The 27714-nt window shown below is 33.5% G+C and overlaps 1 protein-coding gene across 14 annotated transcripts; it reads left to right on the top strand.

The window, feature by feature from the left end:
- Positions 1–315: 315 nt before the first annotated feature.
- LOC134529740 (N-acetylglucosamine-6-sulfatase-like) lies at positions 316–27293 on the top strand. Of its 14 annotated transcripts, none has more exons than XM_063364121.1 (9): positions 316–496; positions 9079–9138; positions 10827–11030; positions 12205–12357; positions 15435–15608; positions 17456–17657; positions 22139–22458; positions 24166–24282; positions 26133–27293. In XM_063364121.1, the coding sequence occupies exons 1-9, from the start codon at positions 383–385 to the stop codon at positions 26283–26285; spliced, it is 1497 nt and encodes a 498-aa protein (XP_063220191.1). In that variant the 5' UTR covers positions 316–382; the 3' UTR covers positions 26286–27293. The 14 variants fall into 14 exon arrangements, with proteins under 14 accessions (XP_063220191.1, XP_063220199.1, XP_063220204.1 ...); XM_063364129.1 differs by lacking the exon at positions 316–496 and adding an exon at positions 625–675; XM_063364122.1 differs by lacking the exon at positions 316–496 and adding an exon at positions 682–4052.
- The last annotated feature ends 421 nt before the right edge of the window (positions 27294–27714 follow it).

The following is a 27714-nucleotide window of genomic DNA, read 5'->3' as shown; positions in this document are numbered from 1 at the left end:
TAAGGCTTCATAGCTTTGGATATGAGGCATTGATGCTTATAGTGTTGAATCATTAGTAGAAAGCCTTTCAAAAAATATTTAATGTAAGTGCTACTTCTGCAGCTTAAAAGTTAGCAGAACAAAATTTAGAAAATATTTGAAATCGATTTAATATTTTAATAATTTACGATAAAACTACCATGTTATCTGTAATGTTGAAGCCTACTCATAGAATCGATAAGAAAACAATTAATCATCACACTCTTTGTTATCAATTATAGATGCTATGATGTAGACAACTGGCAATTTTTTTTTCTTTTAGTTTACCTTCAGATATTACATGTGTGTAGATAAGATAATACGAATAATTTTACTTTAAAGCGGAAACACAAAAATTCGTAAAATGGATATTAAATTTATCTGTTTTTATACACTGGTTTTACTTGTATCAATTTCTTCAGGAAGTAATATTGTTGTCTTTTTAACTGATGATCAAGATATTTTACTAGGCAGCCTTGTAAGTATACAAATTTAAAAGCAACTCTTTGGCATTAACTTAATTTTCATTAGTGGTCAATATGTTTTTTGTCAATGTTAACAGCAGTAAAAAATAATGGTATTGCAACAAGGAGATTGTTCTTTGTTTTAGAGTCATTAGTGTGCCAATGAATACGTTAAAAGCGCTTCATTGGAAAGGTGTTGTTCAAGAAAGTCAACTAATTCAACCGTTCATCTATGGACTTGACTATTTGGCTGTGCTTTTGTTATTTTTGCAACTGATAAATGGACGGCTTTTATATAGAAAGAACCATAGACAATTAAGAAGCAAGCGCCATTTTTTACATTTTTGAGATATACCCATTACTGAATGCATGAAACACACTAAATTCTTTTAAAAAATTGACCCAAGTGATATCTAGGCTGTGCTGCTATTTGTGAGCACTTGAACCAACAACCATTTTGCATAGAGGTTTTCTACTTTTATTTAAACTGAACTAAGTGACATTTGGCGGTTGGTTCTGTTTAAAGAAAATTTAATGTGTATTTTCTTTCTTGATTTAAAAAGAACCACGTGATATTATGGTGATTCTACAGTAATAATATTGTGAAATCAAACAGCTGTTGGATTCAATTTGTTTTTAATTCAATGTAGATTTTGAAATACTTGAGGGTACAAAATTCTGTAAGTTAATATTAGATTTGTTATTGTGTTTTTTTTTAACAAGATCATGATGTATATTGTCAAAAGGATCATACAAATGATGATGAAGACTGGGATGATAGTGTTCAAGATCCAGACTACATTCCACATTTAGATTCAGGCAATAAAGGTGAACATAGAGAGACCAAAGACATAGAGGAAGAGAATGAAGATAATAGTAATGTACCTGAAAAGTTAGATGGACAAACGACTCAAAATAAGAAAGGAGGTAGACCTAAAAAGAGGAGAAAATGAAAGCATGTAAGTCAAACATGTCAGTCACGGAAAAAACTAAAAGACAGCAACAAACCTCATTTCGTAGTTAAAGGTACTTACTGTAGTCCCAAGAAGTTCAATGATTTTAATTGCAACTGCCCCAAACGATGCAAAGACAATGTTAATATTGATTCCAGAAAAAAATTAATTTTGGAATTTAGGATCTTATGATTGCCAGACTGCTTTAATTGCTGCACATATTCAAGAGGTAAATGTTAAAAGAAAGAGGTCATCATCTAACAAACGACAATACACTAGAAAATACGAACTGGACAAAGTGAATGTCTGCAGAGAAATGTTTACTCATACCTTGGGAGTATCAACAAAACGAGTCAACACATCACTGAACAAAATTCGCTCCGATTGTGTAACTGACAAGAGAGAAACTGAAAGAAAAGGTGTGCCTCGAATTTCTCCAGTTGAAATTCAAAAAATTAAGGATCACATCAACAAGTTTCCTAGGTATAAATCACACTACTGTCGGCGAGTGAGTGGTGATACAGAATACCTATCTACAGAACTTACAGAATCAAAAATGTATGAATTATACAAAGAGGAAAATGAAGGAAATGGAGCAGTAAGTTTTAGTTGCTACAGAACGATACTTCACAGAGATTTTAATATCAAACGGAAAAAGCTGAAAATAGATACATGCAATGCATGTGACAGATTTCATGCAGCAATGCAAAACTGCAACAACATTGAAAAGGAAACAATTATGAATGAGTTAAATGTGCATCAGTCAGAAGCAAGAGATACAATGAATCGTGATCTTAAGACTGCAAAGGAATGTGAAAATGTGGAAACGTTATGTTATGACATGGAGAAAGCATTGCCTCTGCCTAGAATCCCAACAAATATAATTTATTACAAGAGGCAAATATGGGTTTATAATACTGGGATAGAATCTGGGAAAGAATTCAAAAGTTTATTTTATGTTTGGGTAGAAGGCATTGCCGGAAGAGGTGCCCAAGAAGTGGGTTCCAGCTTGCGATAGCATATGGTTACTCATATCGGAAGGAATGTCACAGACATCATTTTGTGGTCTGACTCGTGTGGGGTCCAGGATAGGAATATCAAAATGGTACTATTGATGAACACATTGTTTGGTGATCTAAACTCACTGAATTCTGTGACACTTAAGTATTTAGTTTCAGGTCACACTTACCTCCCGAATGATTCTGATTTTGGCGATGTGGAATCTGTCCTAAAACAACAGCGACTTTATACTTTGGAAGACTACATAAAGGTAATGGAAGGATGCCGTAAAAAGAGAAAATTTGTTGTGACACAAATGCAGAACGACGACTTTAAAGGGACCTGTGAAATAGAGAAAGAGATCACCAACAGGAAGATTGACACAGAAGGAAATAAAATTAACTGGCTCACACTTCGTCAAATTAAATTGGAGGGATGTAAACCACAAGTTCTTCAGATGAAGACCAGCCATTCTCAAGAAACTTTCATTTATGTTAACATTAACAAAAACAAGCGACGAGGGAGACCCTCAGATGGATTTCAATCATCTAAATTAATTTCCCTGTGGCCCGAAGGAAAGCCTATAAGTAAGGAAAAGATTTAGGATATTAAATCTATTCGTCATCTTATACCTCAAGGAGTATGGCATTTTTATCAGAAAATTTCAGTCGAGTACAGAGGTTGAAGATGACATAGATGGCTTTGGGAATAATGCAGACTTTACAATGGAAGATGAATAATAAATTGCTTATGTGTTTTATGCTGAAATGTGTAAGTAATAGTTTCTCATAACCAACTGACTTTTTAAAACATTTTTGTGATTTATTTGTCATCTCATATGGTATAAGTTATTCTTTCAGGGTATCTGGCATTTTTAACACAAAGCTTATATCTGACAGGTGAAGAACACTTGCCAGATTGTTTTAAGACTGATTATGTAAATTTGCAATTGACAATTACTGAACGATGGGTATTAAGGTATTTAAAATGGTGTATTATTTGTTTGTTTGACGTGACCATGGCATTCATGTTCCATTATACTTGGTTCTTTTTAAAGAAACTCTACTTTATTTTATTCAAAGAGAACCTACAGCCATTTTTACTGATTAAACTATGATAGGAAGAGAATTAACAATGTTATGCATAATAATAAAGCAGCTTATTATACCTGTTAAAATATTTTACAGTGATTTTTTTATGTAGATGTTTCATTATTTTTTTGACATATGGATACTTTGAACAGTTTTTTCTCAGTTGTGACTGAATGGCGCTTGGTTCCATTTATATAAAAGCCGTCCAAATATGATATAATTAAATAGCATTCGTATTATTTACCAACGTAATTGAATAAAGTTACTGAATTATTAAGTGTAACATTTATTTCGGACTTTCCATTAAAATCTAGGTGTTATAGCGTGTTTTTTCTTTGTGGTTTTAGCCGGGTGGGGGAGAATAAAAATCAATCGGGGTTTGATAACTATTGGATTCATAACAGTAGCGAGACGACGTCAAAATGGCGGTGCTTATGTCCACCAAGACTGCTACATTCATCTACACTAGAGCAGGAGTTAATACTGCAGTCATGCGGACTTTCCCCAAACAAGAAAAATCTAAAATGGTTTTTTTTCTTGATGTTTTCCAGACTTTTATCAAAGAAAGCATTGTAATACTTCAAGTATTTTGGCTGTAACCGACCATTTTGAAAAGGGGAATGTTAGGATGGCTACATTGGAAATACTTTAAAATCGTGGGAAGGTTTGTTAGGATAGGTTAGCAACATTTAAATACTAAAAAAAAGTGTGAATCATTGGTTGGATTACCTACATTACATGTACTTTTAAGTAGTGTGAACCATTGGTTAACTAAATTTTGTGTTTGTTATTCTTAACCAAATGTTAAATTATTTTACAGTGCTTTTGATGTAGTTAACCTAACATAACCAGTCATCCATACTATTTTAAAATACAAAAATCCCAAACCTAAACAATTGATTCACAGTACTATATATATATTTTTTTATGTAGCTAACTGTACTCTGACTATTCTCACACAACAGTATATTTTGAAATAAATTTTTTTTCTCTAATTTAATGGAATTTCAATCTACAAATGCAGCAAGCATCTTTGCTTTGTTGTGACACGTCACAGTCCTGCCCGGCTAAAACGTCTGTTCCTTGCACACACGTTGAACACTTGCAGTAAATATGATGTCTCATAAGGGTTTGATTTGAGACTTTTCACTACGACGAAAGTGGTTTAAATTCTTAGAAAATTTGAAGTGATTTTTCAAATTAAAAAGTTTGTAATCAAATACAAATACACCTCGGACTCGCATACCGCGAATAATTGGTTCCGAGAAATACTCGCGCTAAGTGAATTCGCGTTACGCGAGTTCGGCTATCCCCGTTAATAACAATGTTATTTTACATGGTACGGTTTAATGAACGCACAAAAAAATCCTTTTAAGTACAAGGGGAAGGTAATAAAACTGTCACACGTAGTGGTAGAAAGCATCAGTCGTATTAACTTTGAGAAAAAACATCTAAGAACAATAATGAAACATGGCACAACTGTTTGGGCGCACACACACCAAGTTACCTTTGAGTTTTCGCCTAAATTCTTGTGTGTGTCTGTTTAAAAAAAAACCTAAAACAAAAAAATTAACTTGTAAACACACATGCCATAAGTTGCAGATTGCTTTTCATAAATGGAAAGACTAACGTAGATTGTCCGGAGAAAAAGCAAGATTTCCCTCTGGAAGTAATGGTTCCGGAGAGATCGAGGAAGAAGAGGGTTTCAAAGGTTTTGAAACCATATATTCAGCTTCAGATCAGGTTGAACCTCTCCAATGTAGTGAAAGATTAAGGCATCCACCTAATACTGGGGATTTCTAGGAGAAAATGAGGAGGCACAGCAACAGTGTCCAAGATATTGGCTGAACAAATGTGTTTAAGATATCAAACTAGGGTAGAGAAGTGTACTGTAAGAATCTTGGTGGGAGTTGTTGGCAATCATGTAAATGAATAATGGCTGTTGAACGAACTACATCACATTTACAAAAAATACAGTGAATATGTGCATTGAGAAATGGGTTTCAATAACCAAGTGGTAAAAGAACAATCTCGTTTTGCTCTTATTACACCTCCAAAATTTTTTAACTACAGTAGTGTCTCGTTAATCCGGAAGTGTCCGGACCGGACCCTGTCCGCGCCGAAAGTCCGGATTAACCGTAATCAACTTTAAAATGTATCAAAAACAAGTTTTATAGGCTAAAGAAGAAATATTTATGCTTAAAAATCAACTGTATTTTATTATAAAGTACTTAAGAAACTATGTACATATGTATGTAACTTATATATAAAACAATAATATGTATTGTACATACCTACACGTAATTAAAAAGTATAAAACAATTAAAGGTTAAAAACAATTACAATTTACTTGAAAAAGTCTGTAATATTCTTTTGTTGTAATGAAGATTGCCGTCGTTTTGCAGTGCAATCTCGTAGGCGCCTCAATGTCAGTAGCTCAGCAGACGATGTGTCGCTTTGCTTCTCGAAGTAACTCAGCAACCCCTCCAGCATTGTAGTCGCTTCGCCATGAGTTGGGCCAGCTGATTCCTCTGAACTGTCTATTTCAGTTGCTGTGTTTGCAATGCACGCCTTCACAATTTCATCTTCACTTAACATTTGATGACCAATACCGCTGTCACTGTTAATCCATTCTGATATGTCATTCTCCTCTATGTTGGCACAACCCTCCAACTGTTGAAAAACATGTACAAAATCAAAGCTAGTTGAAGTTGGATGAGTTTCATTGTGTCCTTGTTTTTCCTGTGAAATGCTTGGCCACAAATTTTTCCCGCTTTTTTGAAGAGTTGACGGCTTAATTTCTTCCCATGCTTCTGCAGCCAAGTAAATAACAGTCTTCATTGTCACTTTTTTAATATGATCCATTAAGTTAGCTGACAGGTCTGCTTCTTGTTGATCTAAAAGAGACATTATCAATTTTTTTCCTATATCTCCATTTTATTGCTTCAATCACACCTTGATCCATAGGTTGTATCAGAGCAGTCACGTTTGGTGGCAGAAATTTTACAAAAATTTCACCATCTCGCAATTCTTCTTCACTCGGGTGGCATGGTGCATTATCAATTAACAACACAGCTTTTTCTGGGCGGTTTTTGTCTCTCAAAAACTTTTTTGTTTAAGAAACAAATGTTTCAAAAAACCAAGCTTTAAAAATTTTTCCGTCCATCCATGCCGATTTTTGTATAGTGTACTGGGCTGGAAGAGCATTTCTGTTTTTAAGGGCCCTAGGCTTAGCCGATTTGCCTATAACCAAAAGTGGAATTTTCAATTTGCCAGAAGCATTACTACAAGGAAGTAAAGTTACGCTTTCTTTTTTTACCTTATGACCTTTGGCTACAGAATCCAATTTTGATGCTAATGTTTTTTTTGGAAGCATTTTGTAATTTAATCCCGTTTCGTCAGCGTTAAACACTTGGCAAGGCTCTAATTTTTCATCTTTAACAATTTTTTCAAATTTTACTTTAAAGTCTTCACTTGCACTATTGTCACCTGACAAAATTTCACCACTTACACTAAGTTCACAAACACCGTATTGATCTTTCCAACGAGATAACCATCCCCCACACAACCAAATGTACAAAGCCTCGTATAAAGTTTCATTTTTTGGTTTTTTTAAAGTGCTTCTGTTACCCAGACTGACCTTACTCACCATTTTGGCACAAAAATCTTCAATTTCTTTCCGATTTTTTTTCCAATCAGAAACAGTTTGTTTTCCCACTCCTAAATTTGCGCGATTCTAGTTAATGATTCACCCGCATCAATACAAAATAAGGCTAGGTGTTTTTGCTCCATTGTTACAGTCACTTTCTTATGTTTAGTAGCCATTACGTAGCTCTTAATAAGTGCACACAATACAACACTCACACTGAATAAAAATAACTGTCACGAGCACCTATCAACAGCACGAGTAACCATCGACTGAAGGGAACAAAACAAAACAACTCGCAGGTATAGATTGAGTCACTTCTTGGAAAACAGACGATGTGCTGAAAACTAGCGGTAAGACTCCCGGCAACTGAAGGCAAGAAGACCCTCTCTTAGAAATGTATTTTATTATTTTCCTTTGTCACAAATTTCTTTTTCATCATTAATTTTTTTAGATCCGTCCGGATTAACTGGATGTCCGGACTAGCGGGGTCCGGATTAGCGAGACTCTACTGTAACATAATAAATAAAATTCAGGATATTAATTTAAAAAGATGATACATAATTTACTTGAGCGATAAGCATAACTGATATTGGAGTTATTTTTTGTAAGTATCACACAACAAATATGATTTTATTTCTTTAACAAAATAAAATTATTATTCCTGCATGCTTATAATTTTTTCCTGACATAACTTTTACACCAATTAATTTATTTGAGCTTTAAAATGCCTTACAAATGCCTAAGGGCTAAATTAATTTTTTTGCTGAACCAAACTATGTCATTGCTAAGTATCAATTTCATCCTCTGGTACTTTAAACCACTAAATGGCAGCAAAAACAATTTGTTTGTGCAACATAATTAATAGTGTCAATTTTATTTATAAGTAGAGGAAAGATTTTATATTTTTATTTTTAGATCATTCATTTTTAAAACAAGCTTTCTGTGGTATTGGTTTTATGTTTATACATTGTTTAGTTATAAAGATAGTGTTTTTAACTAATGCGTCAATCATATGTTTTTTGATACATATCATTTGACCAAAATAGAGCAATTTTGTTTAATATGTCGAGGACAGACTGACTTACAGAAAAATAAAAAAAAACTGTAAACTATTCAGGGTTGAAACTGTAGTAACGTCAGTAATAAAAAAAGTATTTAATAAGAAATACACAATAACACAAGAACAAAATTAATGTTTCCAATTTATTTGGTTAGTATATTCTGGTACAAAATTCAAGCTAAAATAATGACATTCACGGAATTTTGTATATTAAAAGATTACATTTTTACGATTTGAGCTGAGACTTATTTAAATGCTTCTTTATTTCATGATTTAACCTACATTTTGATAAAGTGTGATGCTCTAACTTAAATTTCAGTTTTTTGCATGCATTTAATTTTTATTTTGGTTTTATTGCAATTCACTAAAACATAGTTCATAATTGCAAATAAACTAAACATGCTTTGTCCAAATGTAATTTTAGCCTTAAAGAATATTTTATCGCTGTACCATTAAAATAATCACCAGCCTAGTACATACACTATAATAAATATTCAGTTAGCTTATATTTAACGTCACTCTGAAAGTTACTTTTAAACATTAATCTTGCTTATGTATTTTATTAATCTATAACCATACATTACTATCACCTCATTAGCAGTTCTTTAACTCCTTTTAATGAATGTTTTATTCCATAATGTGGATTTCAAAGAATAAAAATATTTTTGTCACACCTTTTGCTTGGAAGTATGCAACATTACCATTACACGGTTTTTAATGAACTAAAGCGAAGAAGATGAATTAAAGTAAGTCAGTTTTTCACATATTTCAACACTGTAGAACCATATAAACATTCTACTGTCTACAGTTTTCCTATATAATTGTTTTGAATGATATTTTTCAGACTCCAATGAGGAAAACTTTGCAGCTAATTGGAAATATGGGTGCAACATTTACAAACGCAGTAAGTTTTATCATTAACCACCGAACATACATTTTTTGAGAATAATATTTTCTGTTTTAATAAAGCTGACAATTTTTTTTATTATTATTTTACCACATTTAAGATAAATTCTACTATGTATTTGATTATTAGCTTTTATAGCTTTTTATTTTTTAATATTTCAACAATTCCAATATTATAGCATAATTTCTGGCAAGGCCTGATTTGTTTGTTAATATTCTAAGATTTTTTGTATTTTATTAATTAAGCATTGTACACATCAGGAAGATTTTAAAAGTGGTGTAATTGCTAAATGAAATATTTGTTTCGCTATAAGGATGAAAAATACTGGTTAACATAAATGAATGACTGGATTTTAAAAACTCATATTTTCAAAACTATTACATATACGTAATATAATCTGTGACACTGGAAAATAAAGAAAGCCATTCAATATATGTATATGTGTGTGTGTATGTATGTATATATATATACATACATACATACACATACATACATACATACATACATACACACACACATATATGTGTGTATATATACAAAAACACACATATACACATACACATACATATACACATATATCTTTTTCAAGCTATAAATGTTTTAAGTGTTGACTTCTTATAATACCAGAAACATCTAAACTGTAATGAAGTTTTTTCCACACATTTTGCAGCGTTCCACTGTCAATGGTGCATAATGCAGCACTGATGTGTTCTTTAAGTTCATTGAGTGTTTTCTGCAATGGTGATTTGTAAACGAGATCTTTGATGAATCCCAAAAAAAGAAAATCACAAAGCGTAAGATTTGGAAATCTTGGTGGCCATATGAATGAGGGTAAATCATCGTCACACACAAGTCCATACCAACGTTGTGGAAGCTCCTCGTATAATTAACTACGAACATCCAAAGCCCAATGAGGTAGAGCTCCATATTGTTGAAACACATACTTGGTACTGTTCTTACTCAGTCATGGAAATAACCGATTTGCAAAATGTCTAGATAATTGCTACTTTTTACCATTTTCTCAATGACTAAAAATTACCCATATAATTTTGTTTGCGACACTGCACAGAAAACATTCACTTTTGGTGACTCTCTCCAACTCCACAACTCCATAGCAAGTTTGGAGAATGCCAGTTTGGTGGCGAAATACATTCAAATGCTTCTTGCATATAATTGCAAAACTGGAATAAACTAATTTTTCTTCGGGTAACTAGACAGATGAACCCGTCGCTCACTCTGACACATGACAAGGGAAGGGATAAAACAAAAGCTGGTCGAAGTGGGGAGCGGAAGGGAGCAGCTGTGACTCATGAGTTCAAGGAACACATACAGTCAGCTGCCAAATAAAATAGGCTGCCTTTGAAAATATGGAAGCTCTGTTAATTGAGACAATACTGTATGCTCATTTGAACATGAAGACAATCATGTGAACCTGTCTTTCGAAAAGTTATATGTTTTATAACTAATTTAATAAAAACCAATGTATGTATTAAACAAACCAGTTTTAATTTTAAGAATTAATGTTATTGGAAAATTTCAATTTTATAATTAGCGTACCTGTGGGTGAATATGTGTTTTAAGAAAACTAGTTGTGTCATATGTTTTTCGAGAATAAAATTTGATTCAAACTTATTTTTGTAAAGAATAAATATTAGGTATGAATTAATATATTCTCTTGTTTCAAGTTTGTCACCACACCAGTATGCTGTCCAAGTAGGTCATCTATATTGACAGGAATGTATGCCCATAACCATGGTACCTTCAACAATTCTGTTGAAGGTGGTTGCAGTAGTTTAAATTGGCAAAATACTCATGAAAAAAGAAGTTATGCAGTTCCAGTAAAAACTGCAGGCTACAAAACATTTTATGCAGGAAAATATTTGAATCAGGTATGTTTTAAAAATCATTTACTGCTTTTTGTTATTATGAATCTAAAACTATTACATGCTCTGTTACATTGTCAGATTTATAATTAGATAAGTTCTATTGTTTAACTAAATAATGTTAGATTATTACAATATTATTACAATAATTTACCAAACAAAATTTGGGTAAATATGTAGAGTAGCGGTATATGCAAAAAAAAAAATGCTAAAAATCCGAAAATACTTTAATTCAATGCTCTTTCACTTCCTCTTTTCAAATCAACCGGCGGAGGTAAGAAATTCCAAATACTTTAGGAGATATCAAATTTTTTAATTTTGCAATACAACACCTGTGCAACCATTCGACCGTCGCAATGTTTGTTATTTTGCGGTGTGTTCGTGAATGCGTAATAAATAAAATGGTCGATTAGCTCAGGTCAGGTACATTATGAATACTTTCAAACTAAGCGTACATTAAAAATAATATGATTTAATTTCAATGGTTCTTTAGTTTTAAAGTATTTATAATGTAACTGACCTGACCTAACAAACCCGGACAAATGATGAACATTAACAACTCACGTAAATTTTTTTTGTTACTTATTACTTTCACAACAATATCCAAATAAAAAATAAGACTTTAAAATTAGAAATGTTAAAAACCCACCTAAGTTGGAGGCGGGTACATTTACTTTGCCATTAGAAGGAAATGATGTAGTTGTTCACCTACGTCGCGATACCTCCGACGGAACATGAATAAATAAATAAATAAATAAATAATCACGTATTGGTTCATTTGAATACTGGCCAATCACGGAACTGTCACGTGACAAAATTGTCCAATAAGAAACATAATAGATACTCGTAAACCAGAAACAATGGTTATCGCCGCATGAATACACAGGTATGTGATGAAAATTAAAAAATCCGATATCTCCTAAAGTATTTGGAATTTTGTATCTCCGTCGGTTGATTTGAAAAGAGGAAGTGAAAGAGCATAGAATAAAAGTATTTTCGGATTTTTAGCATTTTTTTTCGCATATACAGCGACTCTACATATTTACCAAAATTTGTAGGACATAGACATTGACAGTGTAACTAACATAATATTTGTAAAGTTAATTTTTGAATTGAACTAATTACTTTGTGACTTTGTACATAAGTTTTGTCACTTAACCCTGAAATGTTTTGTGTGCAGTATGGCAGGGAGGCTGTAGGTGGCACGGCTCACGTACCTTTGGGCTGGGACTGGTGGATTGGATTAGTGGGAAATTCTCGCTATTACAATTACACTCTTTCATTAAATGGAACGGCCAAAACGCTCACCAGTGAATACTTGACCAACGTCATTGTAAGTAGTACAGTAAGTCTACTATAGTAATGGATATTTTAAGATGATATTGTGTTTAGTAATGTTAGTTTAATTTTTTTAAGGTTTTATTCTTAGTAACATTTTTGTTCCTATTTAAACAGCCTGATGAATTTTGAAACTATCAGTAAAGGTTTTTAGTACACTGGATAAAAATTCAGTTGGTTTTTAAACCACACGATGTACCAAATTACAACAAAAACATGCTTTCAAATTAATAAATTGCTTGGACTTTCCAACTAGCAGTGAACTAATAAATAAAATTGCATACTGCATCTCTGTATGATGTTGGTTGAAACGAAGTAAAACCAATCATTTTTTCATAACATTTTGATGTATGTTTTACACAAACCAGAATGTTCATACATTTTTATTTCCAAGTTTTTTTTTGTTTTACAATATGCATTGAATGAAAAAAATATTTTTAATGCGTAATAAGCAGCTACTATGGTATGAGCTGTTTAAGTTAACCCGTCAACTGTCGCTATTTTAGCATTTTTCTTACACTTTTTTTTTTTAAATTTGTTTATTCTTAATATCTTCTTTCTGAATTCTCTGAATTTTGATTTTCTCTCTAGCAGAATTGATAACTTTTAGTTATAAGCTGTTGTTACACCTCGTCAGTCTCTCTTGATGACTGGGGGTAACGAGTTGATCTTTCGGTTTCAGAAGGCAAAATAATGATTTCGTCCAGACATTAGTGTGTCTGTTTTTATTTTACTTTTGGTTATTTTCCATTATATAATATAAGTATATAAGTTGATTAACAGAAGACATATACAACATGGATTTAAGATCACATTATTAAAAGAATGGGCCGGCCCTTATCAGACAATTATATAGATAATTAAAACAATTTAAATAAATTTTGTGACAGTAAACATGTTAACGAATCATAGGAAGATTCTGGATGTCTGATCTGAGAAACGTCGTGGTTGGATGCTAGACCGAAAAGGTTTTAAAAACTGAAGGGCTGGCGATTTGAAGATTGCTAGGCGAAGTGGAACAACTGACGGGACGTCGGGGGCCTTAGTCATCCGGCCTGTGGAGACTGATCTGGTCCTTGGAAAAGTACCCTGTACTTGTACCCTGGTACTTGGTACTTGTACCCTGGTCCGGTATTTGGTCCCTGTCTGTGAACAGATCCGAAACGCATATGCTCAGGAGACTGATTCACAGACAGGTGGTGAAATAGGCAGAAAATGCCTTCTAGTCACGATGATGGTCGGGGAGTGATGGTAGTAGAGACTCACCAAACAGGGTGATGTCTTCCAGGATCTGCCCGGTTGTTGAGCACACGAACCCACCGCGGATGTTTCATGATTTATAAAAAAATTAATTGTTTAGGATAACTACGACATGACTACTCGAGCTAGATCTACATGGACTGACTAACGCCTAAACACTACCGTTGTGGGAATCATCCCTTGTCTAGTTGATCACATCATAAAAGAAAAAACGGAGAGGCGTCCCGATGATGTAGATACAAAGCAGTCAGTCCCGAATTGTGGCGCGCAGTAAGTTTGGGTCGGCCAAGACTCGTAATTAAAAGGTGACATTAAAGGAAGAAAGGGGGGAAGGCTTCGGCTTTCGGACCGAAAGGTTCCGAAAATTACTGAGGTTCTTGTCGAGTAAGGCAGACTTCGATATCTCGAAGTTGGTGGTACTGCCCGATGTCTGTGAGACCTACTGAGGTGTGGCTGAACCGAGTAGAGGTCGTCTCGCGTGAGGCGGCCGCTAGCAGCGTGGAGGGTTATGGAGTGGACTAGGCCAGTGCCCTGGTGGCCTGGGAAGGAACTACGGGGTACTGATTACCGCGGGAGACGCCAGAGGGCAGGCGTTCCGCGGGCGTTCAAACTCTCAGGGGAATGATTCGCTAAACTACCGCTAGGTGGCATACACATGTAAATTTGGGACTAGTGTGGTGGCCTTGGGGAGAGACCGACCCTGGCTGGGGTTAGTGGCCGGTCATCGCTCTGGACCAGTGTTCCCAGGAAAACTTGGAGAGGTGGGGGTGTGTGGGGGCTGCTGATGACAGTGGGAAAGGGGGTCTACAGGACCCGGAGGCGTGACTAGACTTTGGCGAAGATGATTCGCGATCATGTCAAGAAATGCTTGCGTCAGGCGAAGTCTTGGAAGTGGCCTGCCCTAAGAGCTTGCAAGTCATAGCAGTTCTCGTCACGGATCGGAGACGAATTACAGGCGACGTCTGTGCACCAAGGCGGGGATAAAATTATACTGAGTCTGACTGGCAAAGGACTCGTAAAAAATTGGATCTGGGGCTGGGAAAAATCGGGGAGACAGGTCTGACAAAGGTTGAATGGGAGTGTACAGGAGGAGGAACAAGTTTAAGTTCTTGCAGCAGAGGAATGACTGGTGACATCATTTAATTTTTAAAACAATTCAATTTAAAAGTGTGCCAAACATACTAGTTGGCAGCACACTGTACTAATTTAAAGGGTATCAAGTGCTTACTAAGCCCCTGCTCTACCTTTGAGTGATTAATCACGTGGCCAACAACGCTTCAGTTATTCCACTATTTTTAGAATAACTCTTATTATTTAATCAATTCTCTGGATATAAATTGTTTATTGGTTTTTTTTGCTAGTTTTAAATTTAATTATTTTGCACAGCTACTTTATCATAAGTTAATATTTAAAAAATTGCAAATGGTTTATTCATTACAGAAACGTTTTGGACTTTCAGAATTCTGTAGGATGTACTACATTAAAACATGTGTTGGTGTTTATTTAATGATCTTTATGTTCGCTATCAGCTGTAATAGTGTTTAGCTTTCAAATGCAGTGTTACCAGTGTATGCCAGGCAGGATAGTTGTATGGTGGTAGGTCATAAACTATACTAATTACTCTAGATAATTTTGTGCTGTATTCAAAACTATGTTCTGTTTGTAGCACTGTCATAGTAAATATTTAGTTATAATTTTGTAAAGATGGTTTTATTGGTGCAATTTATAAATCTCCAATTTTCTTAATTAAGTTGTGTCATATTGAAAAAAAAATTGATTAAATACATTTTTTTTTTATATTTTATGTTGTAGAAAAACTACAGTTTGGAATTCCTGCGCTCCATTCACAGTCCAGATGTAAATTTTCTTATGGTGTTAGCACCACCAGCACCCCACGCTCCTTTCACACCAGAACCAAAATACAGGAACCATTTCAGCAGTGTAAAAGTGCCAAAAACACCCAATTTCAACACTTCTGACAATAAGGTAGGGTAACATATTTTACAATATTTTCTGATATACCTATGTGAAATATTAAGTTTATTGTATCTGACCAGACATGATTCCATACCTTGCCATGTTGATAAACTAATTCCAAAATGAAACTCTTGAGATAAAAATTATTGGAATGACTGGAAAACCTAAATTATTGAGATAAAGAGGGTTGTGAAGGGAGTTGTAAGGGTGGGATGAAGATGGGGATTGATGGGCAATGGTACACAGGCACTAGTTAGCATTAGAAAGTGTGCTAACTCATGGTGAGAAGATGATATAAGAAAGGTAAGAACATAAATAAATGGCAGCAGGGTCATGACCTCTGCAAGGATAACCCCAGGAGTGGATGAAGAATTTCATTTGGTGGGGGAGGGGTGGGTTAAAACCACTTTTCCCACTGTTTGCTGAAAACTGTCTTGAAGGTTTGAAGCTGACGTTAAATTGTCTGACATCATCCAGTCTGGTTGAGTTCACGTCAAATTCCCGGGTTTTGGCACCATGTACATTTTATTACTAAAAGTTAAACATTATCCGCAGGCCACATACAAGGTAGCCAGCTTACAACCACGTGGTAGTACCAAATATTGTAGTTGGACAGTATAGGAAAGCCGTCGAAAAAACGGGATTACGTTATGCAGTGTATTCTAGAGGTAGGATCTGATACTATGGCATTAGCGCATTACGACATTAGTAATAAAAGGTATTTTGGCAATTTTGAGTGTACCTTTTTCCCAGTTTTATGCAGTTGTAATTATTTATTATGGCTGGAAAAATTTGTGCAATGTTTGGTTGCAACAATTACATTATTGCTAACTGTTTGAAGTAATTTTTAAAGTTAAATTTCTTTACACGCGTTGGTGTCGAAGTCTGCATGTGGCTGCAATGACCTATTTTATGTTCTCTTACATGATCACCGAAGGAACATATCAAGCGTCCTTTAAATTGGTGTATTTAGTATTGCAGTATCATGTGTGGCTGATAACTGAAAGTCAATGGGATCAAATCCAGCCCATCTCAGTTTTTTTTTATTTTTTTTTTAAACATTTTCTGATATGACTCATTATTACATTTTAACACCATAGTTAAAGAAAAACATATGTTACTGTTACTTGTTATTTGTTTAAGTAGGTGTTATAATAAATAATAACTTTAAAAACACAGCCTATCCGTTGGATTGGTTATTTTACACTAGGTAGGCATATAACATTAATTTTTTACTGCCAATAAAAACTAATCTAATAAATATCAAAATGATTGCTTGAGTATACATCTACATCTAAATGTAAAAAAAAAGAAAATGTGTCTACAACCTTTATGGCAACAAATCTAAATGAGATTACTGAGTATGAAGTGACACAACTATCTGCCACAAAGGTATTTTCTCCTTTTGGTAGAATTAAAAAACTCATATGACATTCAGTGCTGCAAGTAAACAAATGACACAGTCCATTAACGTATGTACTGTACAAATGACATCTAGGTCAACGTTGCATGATTTCACAGGTAGTTTTTAACCAGCCTTCTCAAATGTTTTATGCTATGCTATGGTATACCTAAACTGCATGACATATTGCTTTCGTTCAGGGGCTTAACAGATGACATCACACACTCAGCCCTGAAATGGTACACCATAGACCAAGCATTGCATAATGAAAAGTGCTTAGTTTTACTTTGTCAGTGTTTCTCCCAGTCAGCCTGTCTAGAGATAACAACAATTTTATATATTAGATGACACTGACAGCAAACTGGCTGCAATTGTTGTGTTTAGAAATATATTTTGGACCTCAATTTATAATATATTTATTAAATGCTATGGATGTTATGGATATCTTTTGTAGGATAAACACTGGCTTCTTCGAATGTCTCCTGCTCCTCTACCAGACAGTATGTCTTCACATTTAGACAACATTTACAGTAGTCGTTGGGAGACCTTACTGTCAGTAGACGATATGGTTGAAGCTGTAATAGAACAACTTGATACTGTTGGTCTATTAAATGATACATATATTATATTTACTTCAGACCATGGATTTCATGTTGGTAAGAAAATATTATGTTATTAATTATACTTTAAAAATGTAAATATTTTTGACTGCATGCATTGTAGTTTTAAATATTACAATTAAAAAAATTACAAAATAGATCTTTGTTGAAGTATAGTTTTCTTTTAATCAAACTGACTTAGCTTATCTTATTAAATTACAGGAAAATTTAAATATTTATTGTTATATTCCAGGTTGACCCAGCTAAGCAAACCAGAATAGTAACAAGAAACTTTAATCACTGGAAAGTTTGTGATGTTTTTATATAATGATTTTTATGTTATGTTTTTAAGTTTGTCCTTTTACCAACATTAAAGATTAACTATTATTTACATATAGTAGTTTTTTCTACTAGAAATCTTTAAATACCAGAATCTTTGTACAGTATTTTTTTTTCCTTCCAAAACAACAAAACAACACATGGATCACAACTTACATATGTCCAGATGATTTCCTGCACATATTCACTGTAGTTTGTCGCTCAATTACAAAAAGAAACTAAGTCAGTTTGTTAACTTTTAACAAAGGTACATTGTTGCACGGATATGTCCCGGGAGGATGTTGATGCCTTGGGTCGAATTTCTATTTAAAAGGTTCAAAAATAAGATAAAAAAAAGTTAAGACTCAGCCCGGCCCCGATCAGGAGGCGTGAAATTAATCTATTCGTTAAATACCAATTCATTTTTTGTGAACTGTCAACGACACGACCGAACATGGCGACAATCGAGCGACAACTTGTTGAACAACAAAGTTGTCATCACTCACGAAGGTAAAAACAAAGAGAAGCAACCCCATGGGTCAACTGACCAATCACAATATAGAATCAGAAACATGACCATATAGGAAATAATATGCTGCTAGAATTTTTCTCTGAAAGTCTGGAAAGACACATCACACCACCTCACGGTACATTCTGATTTGATTGACTGGCAAGACAGTGCCCAACGAAAGTTCTAATCCATTGCTGCCAAGTCATTCACCTATGCGCTGGATTTTCCCAGCACACTAACTTGAGGTGTGAAAAATAACTTGCTGGCGACAAGAGTGTTGCGCCAGTGTCTTCCTTTCTTTTTAAACCTTCTAGAATGTTACAGTATCACTAACCAGAAGATGCTTTAAAATTGTAAAAACGTAATAAATACACTTGTTATTTTTAACTGATCAAGCAAAACAGAGAAAAAAATTGATAAAAAAATTAATTCATCTTTATGTAAACCTAACCAAAAATAATAATAATTTATATTTAAGTACAAACAAAATACCTTAAATGCCCATGGTTAATAGAAGAAACACGAGTATAAGTTAATTATGAAACATTAAGATAACATCAGCCACATAAAACATTCTCAGTTAATTGTTATCAGTGGCAAGGGGCAGGAATTATGCTATGCTACAATATTTTTCTTTGAACTGCATTACGTACATTATGTGTTGGTGCAGCTAAGGTCAGCAAGCTTGGGAGGATAAAATGAAATAGAAAAATTTCAGAAAGACCAATATTGATACTCAGTAATATTTAAGTCATCTGAGTATTTTTTACAACTGTGTATGAAGTTTAAAAAATAATTAGAATAGTTGCTTTTATTTTTTTTAGGCACTGAGTTATAAATATATGTTTTTATACTTAAATTAATGACTTCAATTACAGACTTAAATTCAATGATTTTAGGCACTATTATAAAATTATTTTTTTAGTTACCTCAGTAACAAATCACAGCGATATTAAGGGTATGGTGGTCAGAGTATTCCTGGTAAAAAGTTGTGGCATTAACTTCAGACTAAGAGTTATTTACCTAGATTCCGTGACTTTTTAAGTTGAAGGATATATTCAATTTTTTAAACTAAAAATATGTTTGCTGAGCTATCCTGCTCCTGTTTATTCAGGAAACAGGTTTTATGGATTTGCTATTTTATGTTATGGCTTCAACTATTTGAAAAAATAATTTCCTTAATGTTATTTTCTACGGTTTTAAAAATTTTTATTAAGTAATTACTCACTATGAACTCTGAAATGATTTTGCCTTCCTGTTCTGTGTTGCACTCAGAACTCCAGTGTAACACATTGGTTTATAAGTTATTGTCTTAAGAGTGAAAGTTTTGGGCTCACCATTCAAAACGACGATGTTTGCCTTTAAGTTCACACTCGACTCCAATTAATTTTTTACACCACCACCAATTTCACTCAGTTTGATTAACTCAAATAAATACATTACATATAAAATCAAATTAACAAGTGTAGTGTAACAATTCAATAGCCGTAGGTTTGGCTACAGAGTATTTGCTACAGAGATGGACCTGAACGGTGATCAACGATGATGGAGAGTTATGAAGTTGTCCACAATGATCTTGTAAGTTAGGTCCCAAAACATGTATATTTAATGGTTGTTGGAGTCCTAAAAGGTAAAACACTCAAGTTACACTAATTTGGATTTATTGCAAACTAAAGTTTTACAAAATTTAAAAAAAACCACACCAGTTTACATTGAAATCATTTGGCAGATAAGGTATGGCTTAAATTTTGACAATTAAACTATGATTAAGATCACTCGCAGCTGAACCACAAAGAAATGGGGTCATGCCCCAGCGTGCTTATAAACCCATGAAATGTAGAGAAAATTTGAAAGTTGGAATGTCTGAAGACACAATAAAACACAGGTTTCTTAATAAATTCAGCGCCCACTATGCTTTGTTACATTTAATTTAGATGTAGAAGTATGCTGTCTGCTGAAAGCAACTCTGCCAACATGCAAAATGCAAAAACACGTCTACATGATGCCAATGCTCCTTGGACCAGAGTGCCAGACAACATGGCTGTCTTCACCCACGTGACCCAACAAACCAATAAAAACACAGCTGTTAAACATGTTGCTTTCTCTGCCAATCACAAAGCTTTACAAAGTACATCCAAAAGTCCATGAAATGTTTTATGTGTCCTTAATAACTGTGTAATTTATTCTGATTGGCTGATGAAAATAGACTCAACAAAATATTACACTACAGATAATAATGCAAATGTGCAAACATGTGCATTTTTATCATACTACTACAATACTAAAAAAGATAAAACCAACATTGGCCTAGAAACAAACTTATACATAAAAATTAATGAAAGAAAGTGAAATTTAAGTAAAACAAAATGCCAAAAATTATATTTATACACATGTCAACCTAGACAAAAAGCCAACAAACAATTATTAATTTAGGACCATTTAGATAGTAAAATTATTTAAAGTTCTACGTGACATAAAATACCTAAACAATACATGCATTGCAACATTACAATAGTACATTAGAAATAAAAACATACATACATAAGAAGCCTGATGTAATGCAGTTCTAGTATCTAAACAATGCTGACTTAAAGCAAAGCTAGAAAGAAGTGTATGTGTGTCGCCTGTGCTTCTACGCTCCATCTGGCTGCATATCACAATTTACCACCTCCATTAAAGCTTGAATACTTATTTGTAAGTAAATAGGCCAACTCCTGGACTAAATACAGATAATCTATAATGTAAGGATACATCATCTCCCCTGATAGCCGTTTTTTAACTGTGTGCGTGAGTGAGAGAAAAACCAGTGATCACAAGTGATTTTTTTTTTCATTACCCTAAACAAAACTTATAAAATTATAACAAAAAAAATTCAGGCCAGCACAATTGCAATGATGCAAAAAAAGTAAATCAAATGCATCATGTAGTGTATTTATTCATAAGCATACTTTAAGTATATGGTGAAAAGTCTTTAATTCGGCACGTTCGGGACTACGGACATGTCGAGATAGTGATTTTGCCCGATTATCAAATGTCAGTGTAGTTTAAACGAGAATACCAAATGCAAAAAGTAACCTGCTAGAAAACAGAAAACACTGTGCTGAAATGAAAACCGACATAACTATAAACTCTGAGCGATCTAAAAAAGCAGACAGCGCAGTAAAGCAACGTAGCGGCCGAGGTCAACAGCTAGAATCCACACAAAGAAATGAGCATGAGCAGCTAAATTAGTGCCAGATTACAGACTGTGCCAAAGCATAGACTGCCAGATTGTGTTACTGGGATGAGAATGTAAGACATGCAATTTTAGGTCTCACAGTGCAATTTTTGGTTTAATTTAATTGTAGTGATGCTGTTAAGAAAAAAATACAAATAAGAGTATTGTTTTTAAATATGTTACATGAGTATCTTTTATATTGTGATATAAGCTTGATTCATTTCTCCAAATTTCTCAGTTTTGTCTTGCCTAAATTGTGTCTGGCTGACCTAAACATACTTCAACTTCCAAAAGAATCTACCATTACAAATTAACCATTTTATTACAAAAGCCTTACCATGCAAGAATTTTGATAAACATTTAAAAAATAAATGAATACCCACACATTGTTAATGACTGAAAAGGCCTCATGATTGGTGCCATTTTTTTTTTACTTAATTACATAGTTAAAAAATTGTTTCCAATTTGTGTAACAACTTATTTTTATTTCAGGCCAGTTTAGCTTACCATGGGACAAACGCCAACCTTATGATTTTGATATACAAATTCCTCTCATGATACGTGGCCCTGGAATTAAAAGGAAGACGATGATAAACCATCCAGTTTTAAATATTGATCTTGCTCCAACTATTTTAACAATGGCTGGTCTGGAACCTCCAGCATACATGGATGGCTCTTCATTTCTTCCATTAATGCTCAAGAAAATGAAAACAGATATAGAGAGAAGAGTTTTTCTTGTTGAATACAAAGGAGAAGGGGATGATAGTACACTTGATTCTTCATGTCCACTTCCTCATGATAATACCTTATCAGTAAGTATTGCAATAGTGGTGTTTTTTGATATGAAGCATAAGAAATATGTTGTATGTATAAATTTATACTAATAAAAAGGTTTTAATGTCTTAGAAAAATTAATTAAATAATGTTTACATAAATATTTATTGTACATCAACACTCTTTTACTTTTGACAAAGTATTTAAAAATTTTTATGTTGTAATATTCAAATTTTTGAAATGAAATAAGCCAATATTTGAACTAATACAGGAGATTAAAAAAAAAATAAATGAAATATCTCTTGAACAAAAGATTTTACAAAAAAGGTGATCATTTTTCTTGTTGCATTTTTAATATGTAGATCATTTTTCAGTTGGTTCAGTTTCTTCTTAATTTCTAAGGTTTCCGATCTTGAGTCCAGTAGAAGAGTCTGGAGAATTTCGGAATAGCTTTTGAGTTCATCACTTTCAGGCACGGTGAATTTACGGCCTAGATTACTTATTCCATTTTTAAGGCACCCATAACAACTTCCTTTATTTTACCAGTTTCCTTGTTTCTCATTTTTTGGGGGATAATTTGAATACATTCACGGAGGCATCCTCAATGAAATCAAGAGTAATTGCATTATCATGTGGCATTAAAAAACCCATCAGGTTGATCTAAACCATCAGGTTGTTCTGAAAAGTCAGTTAGCACATTTGCAATCAACTCATCTATCAGATCTTTTAAGTCACATGAGTGCCAAATTCGAAACATTGTTAGTAAACAATTTTGATTGGTAACCAACTTATAGATGCCTTTTAAAAAGTTTGGCCCATTCATATATATAACATTCCTTTTGAATTAACTTTTCATGACCTGTACTTTTCTGTTTTTGATCTCTGCTTCTGATAAAGAAAATGACATTTTGCCTGCTTCTTGACACATACAACACACAAACATGTTGACTTGACTACATTCATATTTTTGATGTAGTTCTGTTGTCACTCGGAACCTTTTGAACAGTTTAATCCACTCTGGCCATTCGGCTGGTGTCCAAATAATTAAAGTGTTCCTGCAAAATTATTTAAAATGGCATGTGGCGCTTCAGGTTTGCTGGTGCACCTTATATGTCACTGTGCACTTTATCATTCATTTATGCCATATAACACTATTATCGTTCACACACCTATTGTCTAGCTATAAAGTCACAAACAAGTTACTTTTCAAAGAAGATAAAATGCTGTTCTGTTTGTCTCTTGCTCATGATGCTGATTTTGTCCAAAGTACTCGGACATACTGCTGTTCAGTCCCACCACCCATACCCTTTGCACAAAGTATTTCCCTAAACAACAATACATTTCCCAACACTACAGTCAATCAGTCTTAATATTTTAATAGCTACACCTGGCATATTTTCTTCTTGGCTGCCCATGAACAAATTAAAATGATATTTGATAGTGAAGAGTTTTGAGAAATCTTTTTTGCATTCTGGGCATTGTTTTCAAACATGGTTCCAACAAAATAAAAAATTATTTTCAGACACATTTTACTGATGCTGTACTTTGTGGAATTTCAAATAGGAAAATAAATCTTACATATACAGTTTAAAATGCTGTTTCATGTTAAAGAATTTCTTGAAAAATAAAAATATTCTTTGCTAAAGTGTGCCTGAAATGGTTTACCTCTCTATTCTACTTCTTGTTTTCATTGCTGGAAAATGAGCATCACTTCAGTAGATTATTTTTATTTAATTGTATTTCAGGAATGTGTAGCTGATGCCCTTTGTAAATGTCAAGATTCAAGGAACAACACGTATTCCTGCTTGCGGTCTCTATCAAATGCATCAAGCCACCTGTTCTGTGCATTTGAAGATGATGAGGTAATTATTATGCATTATTTATTTATAGTACAAATTTGACTTGGTGTTATAAGAACATTTATTTTAATTTTTATTTTAAAGTTATTTATTTTTCATCACTTTCACTAGTTAAATAGAACAGTATTTCATGTCATAATTTGTAGTACCTACCATTTATTTCAACCTTAAATTTTCATCTCTCTCACTTTCCCCCCCTTTGATCTCCCAGGAGTCAGGAAGCATCATAATATGGAGCTTACCAATTTTTTGTGTACATATAAATAAGCTGAGGTAAACATAACCTAATTTCAAAACACTCCAATGCTAAAAACTGGAATTGGGAATCCTGAAAAAGGAATGGTTAACTAAGGTAAAAACTGAAAGCTTACAACAGTAGCATTTCCATTAGTGATACAAAACATAAAACAATAGGCTTGGTGTGTCTTAGGTGTGTGTGTGTATGTATGTATGTATGTATGTATGTATGTATGTATGTATATACATACACATACATATATGTATATATATATATACACATATAAATTAACAAAAAAAAATTTTGATAATGTTTTTGGATGTATAACGAAATGAACTAACACCTTATTTCAAACTAATGTCAAAGGAACATTTGATTAGCAAGTTTTTTTCTGGAAGAAAGTCTCTTGAAATCATAGAAATTTGGTAAAATTTTTAATTGGAATTTATTAACTGGATGCTAGAACTTCGAGCAGTTGACTGTGTTTAAACATAGTTTTATTATAAACAAACAGTGAAATTTATCTGACATTTTTTTTTAAGTTGTTGTGGTAGGGTTTTGTTACAGATCATTTTCCAAGGGCACCACCACATGTGAGAGGGCATGTAGACACAGTTAGTACTCTGAAACTCAGAGCCATGGCGTCCCGCTTGTGTAACAAGACTTGAACCCCCTAGTCATTAACTACACAGGCAACCGTTTGTTCTAAGAGACAGACACTCTTCTTAAATTAACACAATAGAAGTTAAGTGGACTCTTAGAGGAGTTCCATAAGCTTTAGTCTCGAAGGTGAACTATCAAGTAGTTGCTCCAGACAAAGAAGTCACTTTATTGCAATTAATTGTCACTACATATTTCTCCATATTTCCACTACATGGACTAAGCAAGCAAGTTAATTTCAAAATAATTTGGCTACTGAAATAAAATTATTACTTAGTTAAGTCTACCACCTGAGGTAGGCCCTAAAGATAAAAGAAAGCAATTTAGAAGTTATACGATACCAGATGGAAACAGGTAAGTGCAGATAAGTGGCGGCTTAAGAGAGACTGAGCCGATGCCTATACGCAATGGCCGCAGGAAGGTATCTGGCCACCAAACTAAATGACCATTAGGTTAGTTCAAATTTGTGCCAGAGGCCAAAGGATATTAATTTATCATTAGACTAATGTAAATATTACAAGTCAATGCAAACAATATTAATCCTTACTAATTATTACAAAAAAAAACTTATATAATATTTAAATTAGGCCTGCTTCAGCGGTGTTCGGCTCGGCTCGGCTCGCAAGTGTTTGGGTACTCGGCTCTGTTATTTATATAATTATTAAAAGAAAGCCCACCTTGATGTTTATAAGCTGTCCACTGAATGCACATACACTTGGTGCAAAACAAAAATATATACAAATAATATTGCTAATAAAGGGGGTGTGGCACAAATGCTATGTTCTTATCTCCACCTCTCCCCTTTGGGTTGTTTTCTTCAATTTGTAGATTTCTGTGTATTAGCAAATTTAGTTTGTTTGGTCACTTGTCTAAATATTATTCATAATGTTTGAGTGCATTTATAGTTCACATTATTGATTAATACCTGCGCACTGTGGATTTCTCTTTGTTGCAGAACTTTCTAGAATCATATGATTTGCTATTAGACCCATTTCAACTACATAATTTGGCTCCAGATATGGATAACGGCACCATCAACACTTACATGTCAACTATTCAAAATCTTAAAAACTGTACAGGAAATGTTTGCAACAGATACAATACTTAAATAAGTTTTCAGTTGTAAAAATTACAGCTCTAACTAAAACATTGGTGGGTATTTAGAATTAAGTATTTTTATTGTGTGTAATTTTTTAAGAAGCATTGTACTTTTCCATACAAACATAATTATGATCAGCGTAAATTGTGTTTTATGATAAAATACTTGTATACGCCGGTTAGTTTTTAATAATAACTAAACCTTTTATGTGATAAGTTTTAATCCATAATAATTAACAACTTTTGTCTATTGCTGTATAATTAACGTTGTAATTAAATTAGTGAATGACATTAACATGATTTATTCAAGCATTTTTGGAAAAAAAAAAAAAAAACTATAGCATTTTCCAAAATCTCCTGTGTTTACATTTAACATGTACAGTAGAACACGTGCAACTTTTCTGTCGTGGATAGTTAGAAAATTTTGGCCGGTTCCTTGATTTTCCTTTATAATCATGAAAAATCTGTATATTTCAAATTTTATTTCATTAATTCGAAGGAAATAACTATAACTTCTAATAAGACATACTGAGTGTATTTTATTTTCTGTACATAATAAAATTTTACAAATTATAGTTTTGAGCTTGTTTCATGATGCAGGCCATAAACATGTTCAAGGCCATCATCTCTTTGTCTACTCTACCCTTCAAATAGCCCGGTAGCAAGCAGGGAATGTCCAGTTACCGACCATTTGAATTCCCTTATTGTTTATTCTCTCTAATTTTGGGCTAAACATAACTTTTCCTGGATGCATGCCTCTTGAAATAGTTCTCACCATGTAATTCTGGTAAGTTTCTCCGGTCAGGTTTTATATGCCTTCTCTACTGTACCTTATAAGTTAAATTCAGCTTTGTGTTTTTTTCTCTTGTGTTCTAACTTTGTGTGTTACATTTCTTAGACATTATAGACGGGGTATGCTATGTCGCTATTCAAACTTATGTATGCAACATTATTAGAGAAAAATGCTGTCATTGAAGATGTGGAAAGGACTGAAAAATAAAATTTCAATTTGTCAAGACTTTTGGGTTATCACTTTAAGCACCTCAAAGAAAAAAGGCAACATTTTACCACAGGAAAAATATAGGGTAAAACAAGAGAACCAAAACATTCGGTGCGGTGAAATGGTAAAAAGCAAGCACATAAAAAGTATCCCTGACAATGAAATTTAAAAGGAGTAGGCCAGTGGCTTTTCTCAAGGTTCTTCTGTTCCCACCACCGTTCATCCCACCATTTCACCACTAGTACATCTCTAACGGCCTTACGTCGACCAGATGTAAAATTCTAATTCATGTCCCCAAATATTTTCAAAAGAAATAAAACTATGCCAACAGAAAATATTCCACATGAAAGGGTGGATGGACAAAATATTGTTTGACTAGATGAAGTGTGAATGACAACCATTAAAGTGAACAACTAAATCAGTTGTCTGCTGGTTTCAA

Source organism: Bacillus rossius, chromosome 2 (assembly GCF_032445375.1).
Source record: "Bacillus rossius redtenbacheri isolate Brsri chromosome 2, Brsri_v3, whole genome shotgun sequence".
Classification (NCBI taxonomy): Eukaryota; Metazoa; Arthropoda; class Insecta; order Phasmatodea; family Bacillidae; genus Bacillus; species Bacillus rossius.
This window is presented reverse-complemented; position numbering and strand designations above follow the sequence as displayed.